Source organism: Dipodomys ordii, unplaced genomic scaffold (genome assembly GCF_000151885.1).
Source record: "Dipodomys ordii isolate 6190 unplaced genomic scaffold, Dord_2.0 Scaffold10, whole genome shotgun sequence".
NCBI classification, from domain to species: domain Eukaryota; kingdom Metazoa; phylum Chordata; class Mammalia; order Rodentia; family Heteromyidae; genus Dipodomys; species Dipodomys ordii.
In genome coordinates, this window is record NW_012267226.1 from 2,380,215 (window position 1) to 2,391,328 (window position 11,114).

Genomic DNA, 11,114 nt, shown 5'->3' on the forward strand with positions numbered 1-11,114 from the left:
CCGGCTTTTATTTCTTTTTGCTTATGTGGTGCTGGGGAATCGAACCCAGGGCCTCAAGCATGCAGGGCAAGCGCTCTACCACTGAGCCACTTTCCCAGCCCCTGTAGTTTATGCTTATTTTTAAGCCTCACTGACAAATCCCTTTCTATTACCAACTATTCCAATAAATACTGAGTATAATATTTTAGAATTATGTTACACTATGTTTGCTTTGTTTTTACTGAAGGAACTAGAGAATGTTCTTAGCACATAAAAAACTGGAAAAAGCTGGGCACGGGTGGCTCACGCCTGTAATCCTAGCTACTCAGGAGGCTGAGATCTGAGGATCATAGTTCAAAGCCAGCTGAGGCAGGAAAGTCAGTGAGACTCTTATCTCAATAAACCACCAGAAAACTGGAAGTGGTGCTGTAGCTCAAGTGGTAGAGCCTTGAGCTGAAGAGTTGAGGGACAGTGCCCAGGCCCAGAGTTCAAGACCCACAACCGAGGAAAAACAAACAAACAAGCAAACTGGAAAAGAGCGAGGAGAAGGCGTGACACTGTCCAAAAAGAAATGTATTCTTTACATGACTTACATAACTGATACCCCTCTGCACATCACCTTTATAATAACAATTGAAAATATTTTTTTAAAAAAGAAACAAGCATTTTGCCAGGTACCAGTGGTCTACTCCTGTAATCCTAGCTACATACAAGGCTGAAATGTAAGGATTGCAGTTAGAAGTCAGCACTGGTAGGAAAGTCCTTGACACTCTTATCTCCAATTAATCACTATAAAAGCAGGAAGTAGAAGTGTGGTTCCAGTGGTAGAGTGCTAGCCTTAAGCACAAAGGTTCAGGGAGAGTACTCAGGCCCTCCCTGAGTTCAAGCCCCAGAACCAGCACCAAAAAAAAAAAAAAAAGGAAAGGGGGAAGGGAAAAAGAAAGATAAAAGGGAAGGGAAGAAGTAAGCATTCTGAAGCCAAGAGCTGGTGGCTCACACCTGTAATCTCAGCTAAGCTACTCAAGAGGCTGAGATGTAAGGACATGGATCAAATCCATCCAGGGCACGAAAGCTCAGGGACAGTGCCCAGGCCCTGAGTTCAAGCCCCACAATTGGCACAAAAAACAAAAGCAAAATAAAGCAAGCATTCTGAGATGGAATAAGCAAACAGTAGAGAGACATCCATGGAACACAGCTATACAATATTATCCCCCCTCCCCCTCCCTTCCTTCCCACCCTCCCCCCCCCTCACAACAAAAAGCCCCCAGGGCTAGCTCTTACCTGCTGAGCTGTAGCATCCTGTTGGACATAGGCTACCTGGCTTGGGTCTGTAAACAAAGTCTAGACAGAAAAAAAAAAGTCAGAAAAACAAAACTATATATATATATGTGCGTGTATGTATGTATATACATATATATTAGAAAAGTTAGCGCACATTATAGCTGGTAATTGTTCATTAATAAAGAAGATAAAGGTTGAAATCTTACATCTGGCTAAAGGCCTTCATTCAGATGGCTCAAAAGAGACTGTATAAGCCAACCATGCCAATGGCTAATATTTCAATATTGTACTCTTTTTTGTTTTGTTTTTTGTCTTCCTCCTCTCCTCCTCCTCTTTCTTCTTCTTTTGTCCATTGTGGGGCTTAAACTCAGGGTCTTGACAATGTCCCTGACCCTCTTTGTGCTCAAGTTGTATAGTTCATTTTTAACAGTGTATAGTGAATACCACTGATGCATTTGTTCACCTATTATTATTGTCTATTTGTAAGTTGTAGTTTTTTTTTAATTAACTACTGACTTTATCACAAAAGAATCAATGAGACCTTAGTTTATGTTCCTTCTACTTTTGTTAAGAAACAGTGTTTAGCTGGGCGCTGGTAGCTCATGCCTATAATCCTAGCTACTTAGGAGGCTGAGATCGGAGGATCACGGTTCGAAGCCAACCTGGGCAGAAAAGTTGGTGAGGCTCTTACCTCCAATAAATTACTCAGAAAAAAAAGCCAGAAATGGTGCTGTGGCTCAGGTGATAGAATGCTAGCCTTGAGCATAAAGAGGCTCAGGCTGGGCTGGGAAGGTGGCTCAGTGGTAGAGTACTTGCCTTGCATGCTCGAGGCCCTGGGATCGATTCCTCAGCACCACATAAGAAAAAAGCCAGAAGTGGCGCTGTGGCTCAAGTGGTAGAGTGCTAGCCTTGAGCTGAAGAGCTGAGGGACAGCGCCCAGGCCCAGAGCTCAGGCCCCACGACCGGACCCAAAAAATAAATAAATAAATAAAGAGGCTCAGGCTCAGAGACAGCACCCAGGCCCTAAGTGCAAACTCTATGAATGGAGTGGGGGTGGGGGGAGGGGAGACAATAAACTAAACTAAAAAGGAAACATCTTCAAAAATATTATTGCCTAAGGGGCTGGGAAGTGATAGAGTGCTTGCCTTGCATGCATGAGGGCCCTGAGTTCAATTCCTCAGCACCACATAACCAGAAAAAACCAGAAGTGGTGCTGTGGCTCAAGTGGTAGAGCGCTAGCTTTGATCTGAAAAGCTGAGGGACAGCGTCAAGGCCCAGAATTCAGGCCCCATGACCAACAAACACATACACAAAAAATATTATAGCCAAAGTAAATCATATTGATACATATTGTGGCTAAACATGAAGATGGCATAAAGGAAGTCACTGAAAGCTATTGAATAATAAAGGTAGGGGGAACATAACAAGACAGGGTAATCTGATTAAAGTACAATATATGCATTGTGAAATACTACAGTAAAACCCTTTTGTATAATTAATATACACTAAAAATCATGACAGGAATATATAACAGACTAAGCTTGGTGGTCAGTACCAGAGGGAGGAGGGAGACTGTACACATTTTACAGTAAACACCTTGGCTCTGTTATGGTCCTATAAATCAGAAAGTTATTAATAAATGGTAAGTGATAAACTAGCCAGTAGGCACTGGAGCGAAAAGGTGATATGAGACCAGTGTTCTAATTCCTTAGTGTACTTTATTTAGATACATGAACCACCTCTTCCTCTACCAAGTTCTATAAGCTCCTTGAGAACACAAATCTTATCTGGATATTTTCTGTCATCAGCATCTAGCATTAGGACAGGCAAAGAGCAAACAGTAGCTGGTGAATGAATGAATGAGCAAATTAAAAACAATCCTTTACATGCCTGTGCAGCTTCCACAGGATGGATGTATACCAGTGTGTGTTCTGGACCATCCACTGATGTGTAGGAGGTACCATCTGCCGTGTACACCACCTGCTGTGGTGGACGAACCTGGTCATCAGTGTAGACTATCTGAGCCACAGTTCCAGCATCCGGAACAAAGTGCACCTGGGGTGAGAAAACAGGTGATGTAGCAGCTATCCTCAGAAAACAAAAACAATTTCACAAAGGCACATAGCCAACGAAACACACTTGAGCCTCTGAAACATCCCCAGTGGAAGAGAAATGTGATGTGCCTTCATTCATTCTGTGCTAGAGGCTGGGAGGCAGGATGGCAAGGATTCTGTCACTGACTTACTGCTTAACATTAGGTCACTGACTTGAACTCCTTCCTTCAAATGTCTAATGCAGATAAGCCCTTGGGAGTGATGAGAGGGTGGTTAACTGATCCTAGAAAAGTGACCACAAATTTCTGCATGACACCACCACAAAAATACAAAATTATGTATTATTCTGCAATGTGAAAAAAAATGTGTCAAGACTCAAAACCAATTGCTCTCAACACATTACAAAAATTCTGGCCGGGTGCCAGGGGCTCACACCTATAATCTTAGCTACTCAGAAGGATGAGATCTAAGGAAATCAGTTCAAAGCCAACCAGGGAAAGAAAGACTGTGAGACTCTTTATCTCCAATAAACTACTCAGAAAAAGCCAGAAGTGACACTGTGGCTCAAATGGTCAAGCACTAGTATTGAGTACAAAGAGGCTGAGGGATAGCACCCAGGCCCTGAGTTCAAGCCCTAGGGCTGATTAAAAAAAAAAAAAATCAGTTTTCTGCCAGGCACTGGTGGCTCATACCTATAATCCTAACTACTCAGAAATCAGAGATCTGAGGATTACAAAGCCAGCAGATACACGTAAGTCTATGAGACTCACTATTACCTCCAGTTAACCACCAAAAGTCCAGAAATGGATTTGGTATGGCTCAAGTGGTAGCCTTGAGCAAAAAGGCTAAGTGAAAGTACCAAGATTCTGAATTCAAGCACTAGTACCAGCATATAGAAAAAAATCTGCTTTCTAATGAACTATGTTGCAGCAGACATATTAAAATAAGGTCATGTTCTTTCTTACAGGTTATTTCATACTTCAAGGACATACTGAGGAATCTGAGGAAATGTCTGCTGAATCACGAAGTACAACCAAACTCTTCCTTTCTAGCTGGACAAGAAACAGGCAGCCCTAATGAAATACTTTCAAGAGGTTCTGGACAACTACTAAAGCTGTCACCAAAGTAAATAATTTTGTACCTTTCAACTTAAAAAATCTTAAAAGTAGATACTGAGTTTTATAAAATGCTTTCTGAGTGGTTGGCTTGAGAGAGGATTACATTTCAGAAGCTGCCGCTTGGCACATGGCCTAATGCCTGTTATGGAAGGCCCTCTCGCAGATGACCAAAGTACACATTTAGGAAAGAAATAATTTATGTGCTGGTATTGAAGTTAGGTACTCTTAGGTTGGAATTCTTATTGCGCTACTGACTTAGCATTGGACTTTTTTTTCCTCCCTGATTGGCAGTACTGGGGTTTGAACTCAGAACCTCAACTTGCTACTCTGGTACAATGCCACTAAGCAGTACCTCCCGCTGAGTTTTCCACTTGATATTTTTAGGAAATGGTCACACTTTTCAAGCTTGTGCCTGAGTTGTGACCTGCCTACTTTAGGCTTCCAGTTGTTGCTGGGGTGACTGGATATCCCCTCAATGGAAACAGAGTCTCCCAGACTTTTAACCAAGCTGGCCTGGAACCATCATCTTGGGGTGACAGGGTGCATGCCATTGTGCCCAGGTATAGATTAAGAAGGGGTTTCGGGAACTTTTCTGACTGGGCTGGTCTCAAATCATGATCCTTCCATCTTTAGACTCTCACTCTCACATTAGAGGTGTGTGCCAGCAGCACCTGGCTAGACCTAACCTTTTTTTTTTTTATGTCCGGTCATGGGGCCTGAACTCTGGGCCTGGGTGCTGTCCCTCAGCTCTTCAGCTCAAGGCTAGCATTCTACCACTTGAGCCACAGTGCCACTTCCGGCTTTTTTCTTTTTTCTTATGTGGTGCTGAGGAATCCAACCCAGGGCCTCGAGCATGCAAGGCAAGTGCTCTACCACTGAGCCACCTTCCCAGCCCTGGACCTAACCTTTTAAATGTCAGTTTTCTCCAGTAGGAAATAAAGAGTCTGAAAATGATATAAACTAACTTAATCCCCAAGATGGGGAGGGGGGAGACTGGGGGAAGAGAAGAGCTTAGAGACCAGATATAATAATCAAGCACCAAAGAAATATAACTACCTTCACTGCAATACTAAACCTTTAGTTTAGCCTCTATATACATTTGATTTTCCAAGAAGATAAAGTTTATATATTGGGAAAATTAGGCTCAAAACATATTTTCAATTTTCATTGTCATTAAGATAATTTTGTGGTTTTTAGATTTATATTTCTATGACTCAAGATTTGGTCACTGACATCAAAGCTTTGAACTAATATCAATGCTTAAAAAAAAAGTGCCAGGGGTATAACTCCAATAATAGAGTGCTTGCCTAGCATGCAAGAAGTTCAATCCCCAGTAGTTTTTGTTTTTGTTTTTTTAAAGAAAAAAAAGGAAGAAAAGAAAAAGCATTACCTCAAAAGATGAGACATTCAAGCCTTCCTCACTCAGATTCTGCAAATAAGAGTTTGCAGAATCAGGATTCCTGGCTATGAGCAGAAATGACTAGAAAGAAAAGGTCTCATAGGGTTCCTGATCTCACCTTTCTATTGTCTGGTTACCAACAGATGGGGGTCCTGGTCACAGACAGCATTGCAACCAGATTTTCTTGGTTTTGCCTTTTGTTAAATAAGATATACCAAAATAGATAACTTCAGGAAAGTGTACTTCAAAATGGTTTATTTGAGAACCAAAGCAATGTTCTCTATTAATCTGCAAACATCTCTGGTACTGTTTTATTGTTATTATCATTATTATTGTTACAAAGGGTTTTCATTGTTACATCATTATTTCTAGCATTGTTATTGTTACATCATTATTTCTAGCACTGCTTTTTTTTAAAGTTTGCAGACTGAAACTTTAAATTCATACCAGATGATCAATTTTACCAATTATCATATTTATATTGCTTAAATGAAATAAGATATGCGTATTTAAATGTTTCAAGATTAACTTCCTGATTTTGATAATAGTGCTATGGTGATGTTCTAATGAAAAATTAAATTTAAAACTTTACATATATCATCCTAATGTGCAAAAACAATTATATTTTAGTCAAATACAAATCACAGCTTGTTATGACTGTTAACTCATCCTAACACTCAAATCCATTAAAAAAAAATGCTAAGACTTGCCTTTGCTAAGGCAGCTGGTTCTGAGAGCAATTCAAAAAACAGAGCTCATCTCTGACAATAGCATTTGAGTAAGAGTCTAAACTGGTGACTCAGAACAGGACAACTTGTCCTTAGAGGTTTATATACTAAAATTAAAAAGAAAAGGCCACTCGCATTATAAAGATAGCTTGTACTTTATTACTCACTTAAAAAAAATCAAAACCATATACTTGATAACATCAAAGCGACCAACAATTGTTTGAATTTTCAGGACCAATAGCATAAAATAAGGCAGCTCTGACAGAAAGCTACAGAAAAGGTGACACCTATGGATGGTGAATAAGTTCTAACTCAGTGAACCACTGGAGCATTCAAAGTATGGAAACATTTCCTATTACATGCAAAGTTCTTCACATTGGCTCCCTCCCAACCACTCAATATTATAGAGGAGGCATTATTTCTCTAGCAGTCAGCAAACTACCCTACCAAAACACTACTAAGAACAGCAAGTGGGAAAAGACCACCCTTCACCTGTGTAGCATTCTGCTCATGCTCTGCAGACGTCTGCCACACATGAGAGCTTCCATCCTTGGCATCCATTGTCTCCCTGCTGGACAGCTCCAAGTCTGGGCCACCTACCGCAGCAGCACAGGGGAGAGGACAGTCATCTGTCCAGCACACGTGCACTCATCAAGGACAGAATGGTCTCTCTGCAATATGCCTGGAAGAGACAGAAAGGGAACCAAGATTTTAAGTAGGTGAATACATTTTAATAAATTACAGCTTTAACCACAAAAAAGGAGAAAAAAAAAAAGCTTTGCTATAAAAGTCAACACACCTGAGCCAAAAGGTAAAAATGAAGAAATTACTCAGATAATAATACAGTGAACTGCATATTTACTATGGGATATGTGTATCTATGTAGATTGTATATATATAATGTAGTACTCTTTAAAAACACTGAAGGTGAGCAGGGCACAGGTGGCTAATTCCTGTAATCCCAGCTACTTGGGAGGCTGACATCTGAGAATCACAGTTCAAAGCCAGCCAGGGCAGGAAAGTCTGTGAGCATAAACCTAATATAAATACAAAACATCTGTAGATCATAAATTCTAATAAGCTAATTTTTGTGGGTCAGTAAGTAATTTGGGCTATGCTTAGACCCCAGGAGTGAGGCAGTAGCCAGGCTTCAGCCTGAAGAGCCTTTAGGGAAGTGCTGCTAGATTCACATATTTAATATGTATCTACTGTGAGTCTCACATATCTAGTGGGAGGAGATTCATGACACTCCTCAGGTTCACTGCACATTTAGGGCTGTTTTTATTAGCTGACAGTTATTACAGGGAGATTTCACTGTTACATTTACACATGCTTACAATTCTATGAGACTCTTATCTCCACTAAACCAAAAAAAGCCAGAAGTGGAGCTATGGCTCAAGTGATAGAGTACTAGACTTGAGCAAAAAGGTCAGAATTAACACCCAGGCTGGGTTCAAGCCCCAGGGCAGGCACTATTAAAAAAACAAAAACCAGGCTGGGCACCAGTGGCTCAAGACTGTAATCTTAGCTACTCAGGAGGCCAAGATCGAAGGATCATGGTTCAAAGCCAGCCTGGGCAGAAAAGTCTGTAAGACCCTTATCGGAAATGGCACTGTGGCTCAAGTGGTAGAGTACTAGCCTTGAACTGAAGAGCTGGTGGACAGCACCCAGACCCAGAGTTCAAGCACCGTGACTGACAAAAAAAAGAAGTATTCCTTTCTAAAACTTACTTTTTCAGGTACTGATCCTCTCTTTTGATAAGGAAAATAAAATACTAAAGGTTTTTTGGTTTTTGTGCTGGTCCTAGGGCTTGAAATCACAGCCTGGGTGCTGTTTTCTGTACCAGTCCTATCCTATTCAACTTGAACAATGCCTGTCACATCCACCAACAGCTGATTATATAAACAAATGGGACATGACAGAACTTTCTGGAAAAATGGTAATATACTGTTTATTAAATCTGGATTGGGGAAGTGCTTACACAGGAATGTATGTGTTAAAGTCAACAGCTAGGCACTGGTAGCTTATACCTGTAATTCTAACTAGCTACTCAGCATCTGAAGATCATGGTTCAAAGCCAGCTCAAGCAGGAAAGTCTGAGATTCTTATCTTCAACTAACCATCAAAAAGCCAGAAGTGGGGCTGTGGCTCAAGTGGTAGAGCACTCACCTTGAGTGAAAAATTCAGGAATATTCCCCAGGCCCTGAGTTCAAGCCCCAACATGGGCACAAAGAAAAAAAAAAGTCATCAACCAGATAAGCATGGTTTACCTGCAATTCCAGCACTCAAAGGCTGAGACAAGAGGACCATGATAGCCTAGTTTTCATAACCAGACTATCTCAAAAAACAAACTCATCAATCAAAATATGTCAATTGTATCGTGTAAATCATGCCCAAATAAAGTTGATCATTAGAAAAATGCCTCCTTTATAGCATAGAACTATTTTAAAACATAGCTAAAAAGGTATTAGGGTAAAGTTCATATAAGATATAAATTAAGGGCTGGGAATGTAGCTTAGTGGTAGAGTGCTTGCCTTAGCATGCATGAAGCAAACCCTGGGTTCAATTCCTCAGTACCACATAAACAGAAAAAGCCGTAGGTGGTGCTGTGGCGCAAGCGGCAGAGTGCTAACCTTGAGCAAAAGAAGCTCAGAGACAATGCCCAAGCCCTGAGTTCAAGCCCCACGACTGGCAAAAATAATATATAAATTATATATCAACAAAGCTGCTATTTTTTTGTCAGTCCTGGGCCTTGAACTTGGAGCCTGGGCACTGCCCTTGAGCTCTTTTGCTCAAGGCTAGTACTCTACCACTTTGAGCCACAGTGCCACTTCCAGTTTTCTGCTGGTTAATTGGAGTAGTCTCATTAACTCTCCTGCCCAGGCTGTCTTTGAACCTTGAGCCTCACATCTCAGTCTCCAGAATAGTTAGGATTACAGAAATGGCTAAAACTGCTATTTAAAAAGAAAGAAAAAGCCGGGCACTGGTGGCTCACGCCTGTAATCCTAGCTACTCAGAAGGCTGAGATCTGAGGACCACAGTTCAAAGCCAGCCAGGACAGGAAAAATCTGTGAGATTCTTATCTCCAATAAACCACCAGAAAATCAGAAGTGGCACTGTGGCTAGCTTTGATCCTTTGATCTGAAGAGCTGAGGGACAGCACCCAGGACCAGAGTTCAAACCCCACAACCGAGAAAGAAAGAAAGAAAGAAAGAAAGAAAAAGAAAGAAAGAAAGAAAGAAAGAAAGAAAGAAAGGAAGAAAGGAAGAAAGGAAGAAAGAAGGAAAGAGAGAGAAGGAAAGAGAGAGAGAGAAGGAAGGAAGGAAGGAAAGAAGGAAGGAAGGAAGGAAGGAAGGAAGGAAGGAAGGAAGGATCTAGGAATAAATAGTATTAATAGACAAAGATCCATATAAAAAGAACTACAAAATTAAACAAAAGGATAAAAGATTTAGTAATTGTCCCATATAAGAAGACCAAGAACAGTTTCTCATAACCACAGTGATATTCTCAAAATTAGATGTTAACACACTGAAATAGCAATATTACCTCACTTATAGATCTCATTCAGATTTTGTCACTTGTCTAATTAATATCCTTGACAGCCAAAAAGACACTTCCTTCTGGCCTTGGTCCAATCTGGTATTGTACATGAGCATTCAATTGTCATGTCCTCTCAGTGTCCTTCAACTCAACACTGTGCTGACTCCTTAGCCTTCTGTGCCCTTCACATGTATGAAATGTACAGGTCACTTACCTTCCAAAATGTTTCTTGATCTCAGCTTGCCTCATGTTTCTTCATGGTGAGATGCAAGACATAATTTTTAGCAGAAATACCACAAAGGACATATTAAGCCCTTCCTGTAAAGAAATTTGAGAATTTTTTTTCCATCTTGGCTTCTTGATTTCCCAAATAATCAAGTGTAGCCTACATTAGACATGTTAAGACCTGAGTTCAAGCCCCAGTATCTGCCCGCTCCTCCTCCCCCGAAAAAAAATCACTATATCAAAAACAGAAGTCAAACCAGGCACCAGTGGCTCACACCTGTAATCCTAGCTACTCAGGAAGCTGAGATCTGAAGATCACAGTTTGAAGGCAGCCCAGGCAGGAAAGCCTGCCTTGAGACTCTTATTTCCAATTAACTACCAGAAAACTGGAAGTGCAGCTGTGGCTCAAAGTGGTAGAGTGCTAGCCTTGAACTTAAAGCTCAGGGACAGAGCCCAGGCCCTGAGTTCAAACCCCACAACCGACAAAAAAGAAAGAAAAAAGGAAGGAAGGGAGGGAGGAAGGGAGGGAGGGAGGGAAGAAGAAGAGACAGATAGACAAGGTGGCACATAAGGCAGAAGGGTCGGCTTGAGTGTAGCAGCTCAAGGCCTGCCTGAGAAACATAGCCAGACCTTGTCTCAAAAAAAGAAAGGTCTAGCTGGGCGCAGATGGCTCACGCCTGTAATCCTAGTTGATACTCAGGAGGCTGAGATCTGAGAATCAAGGTTCAAAGCCAGCCCGGGCAGGAAAGTCCGTGAGACTCTTATCTCCAATAAACCACTAGAAAACCAG

The 11,114-nt window shown here is 41.2% G+C and overlaps 1 protein-coding gene across 1 annotated transcript in view; it reads right to left on the reverse strand.

The window, feature by feature from the left end:
* Positions 1–11,114, reverse strand: part of Prdm10 (PR domain containing 10) — a 126,816-nt gene that overhangs the window by 69,411 nt on the left and 46,291 nt on the right. Inside the window, exons 2-5 of the mRNA XM_013009437.1 lie at positions 10,314–10,417; positions 7,052–7,241; positions 3,151–3,315; positions 1,261–1,320 (exon numbers count right to left, since the gene is read on the reverse strand). Coding sequence (XP_012864891.1) covers positions 1,261–1,320; positions 3,151–3,315; positions 7,052–7,120 — 294 coding nt within the window. The 5' untranslated portion in view covers positions 7,121–7,241; positions 10,314–10,417. The remainder of the gene's footprint in view (positions 1–1,260; positions 1,321–3,150; positions 3,316–7,051; positions 7,242–10,313; positions 10,418–11,114) is intronic.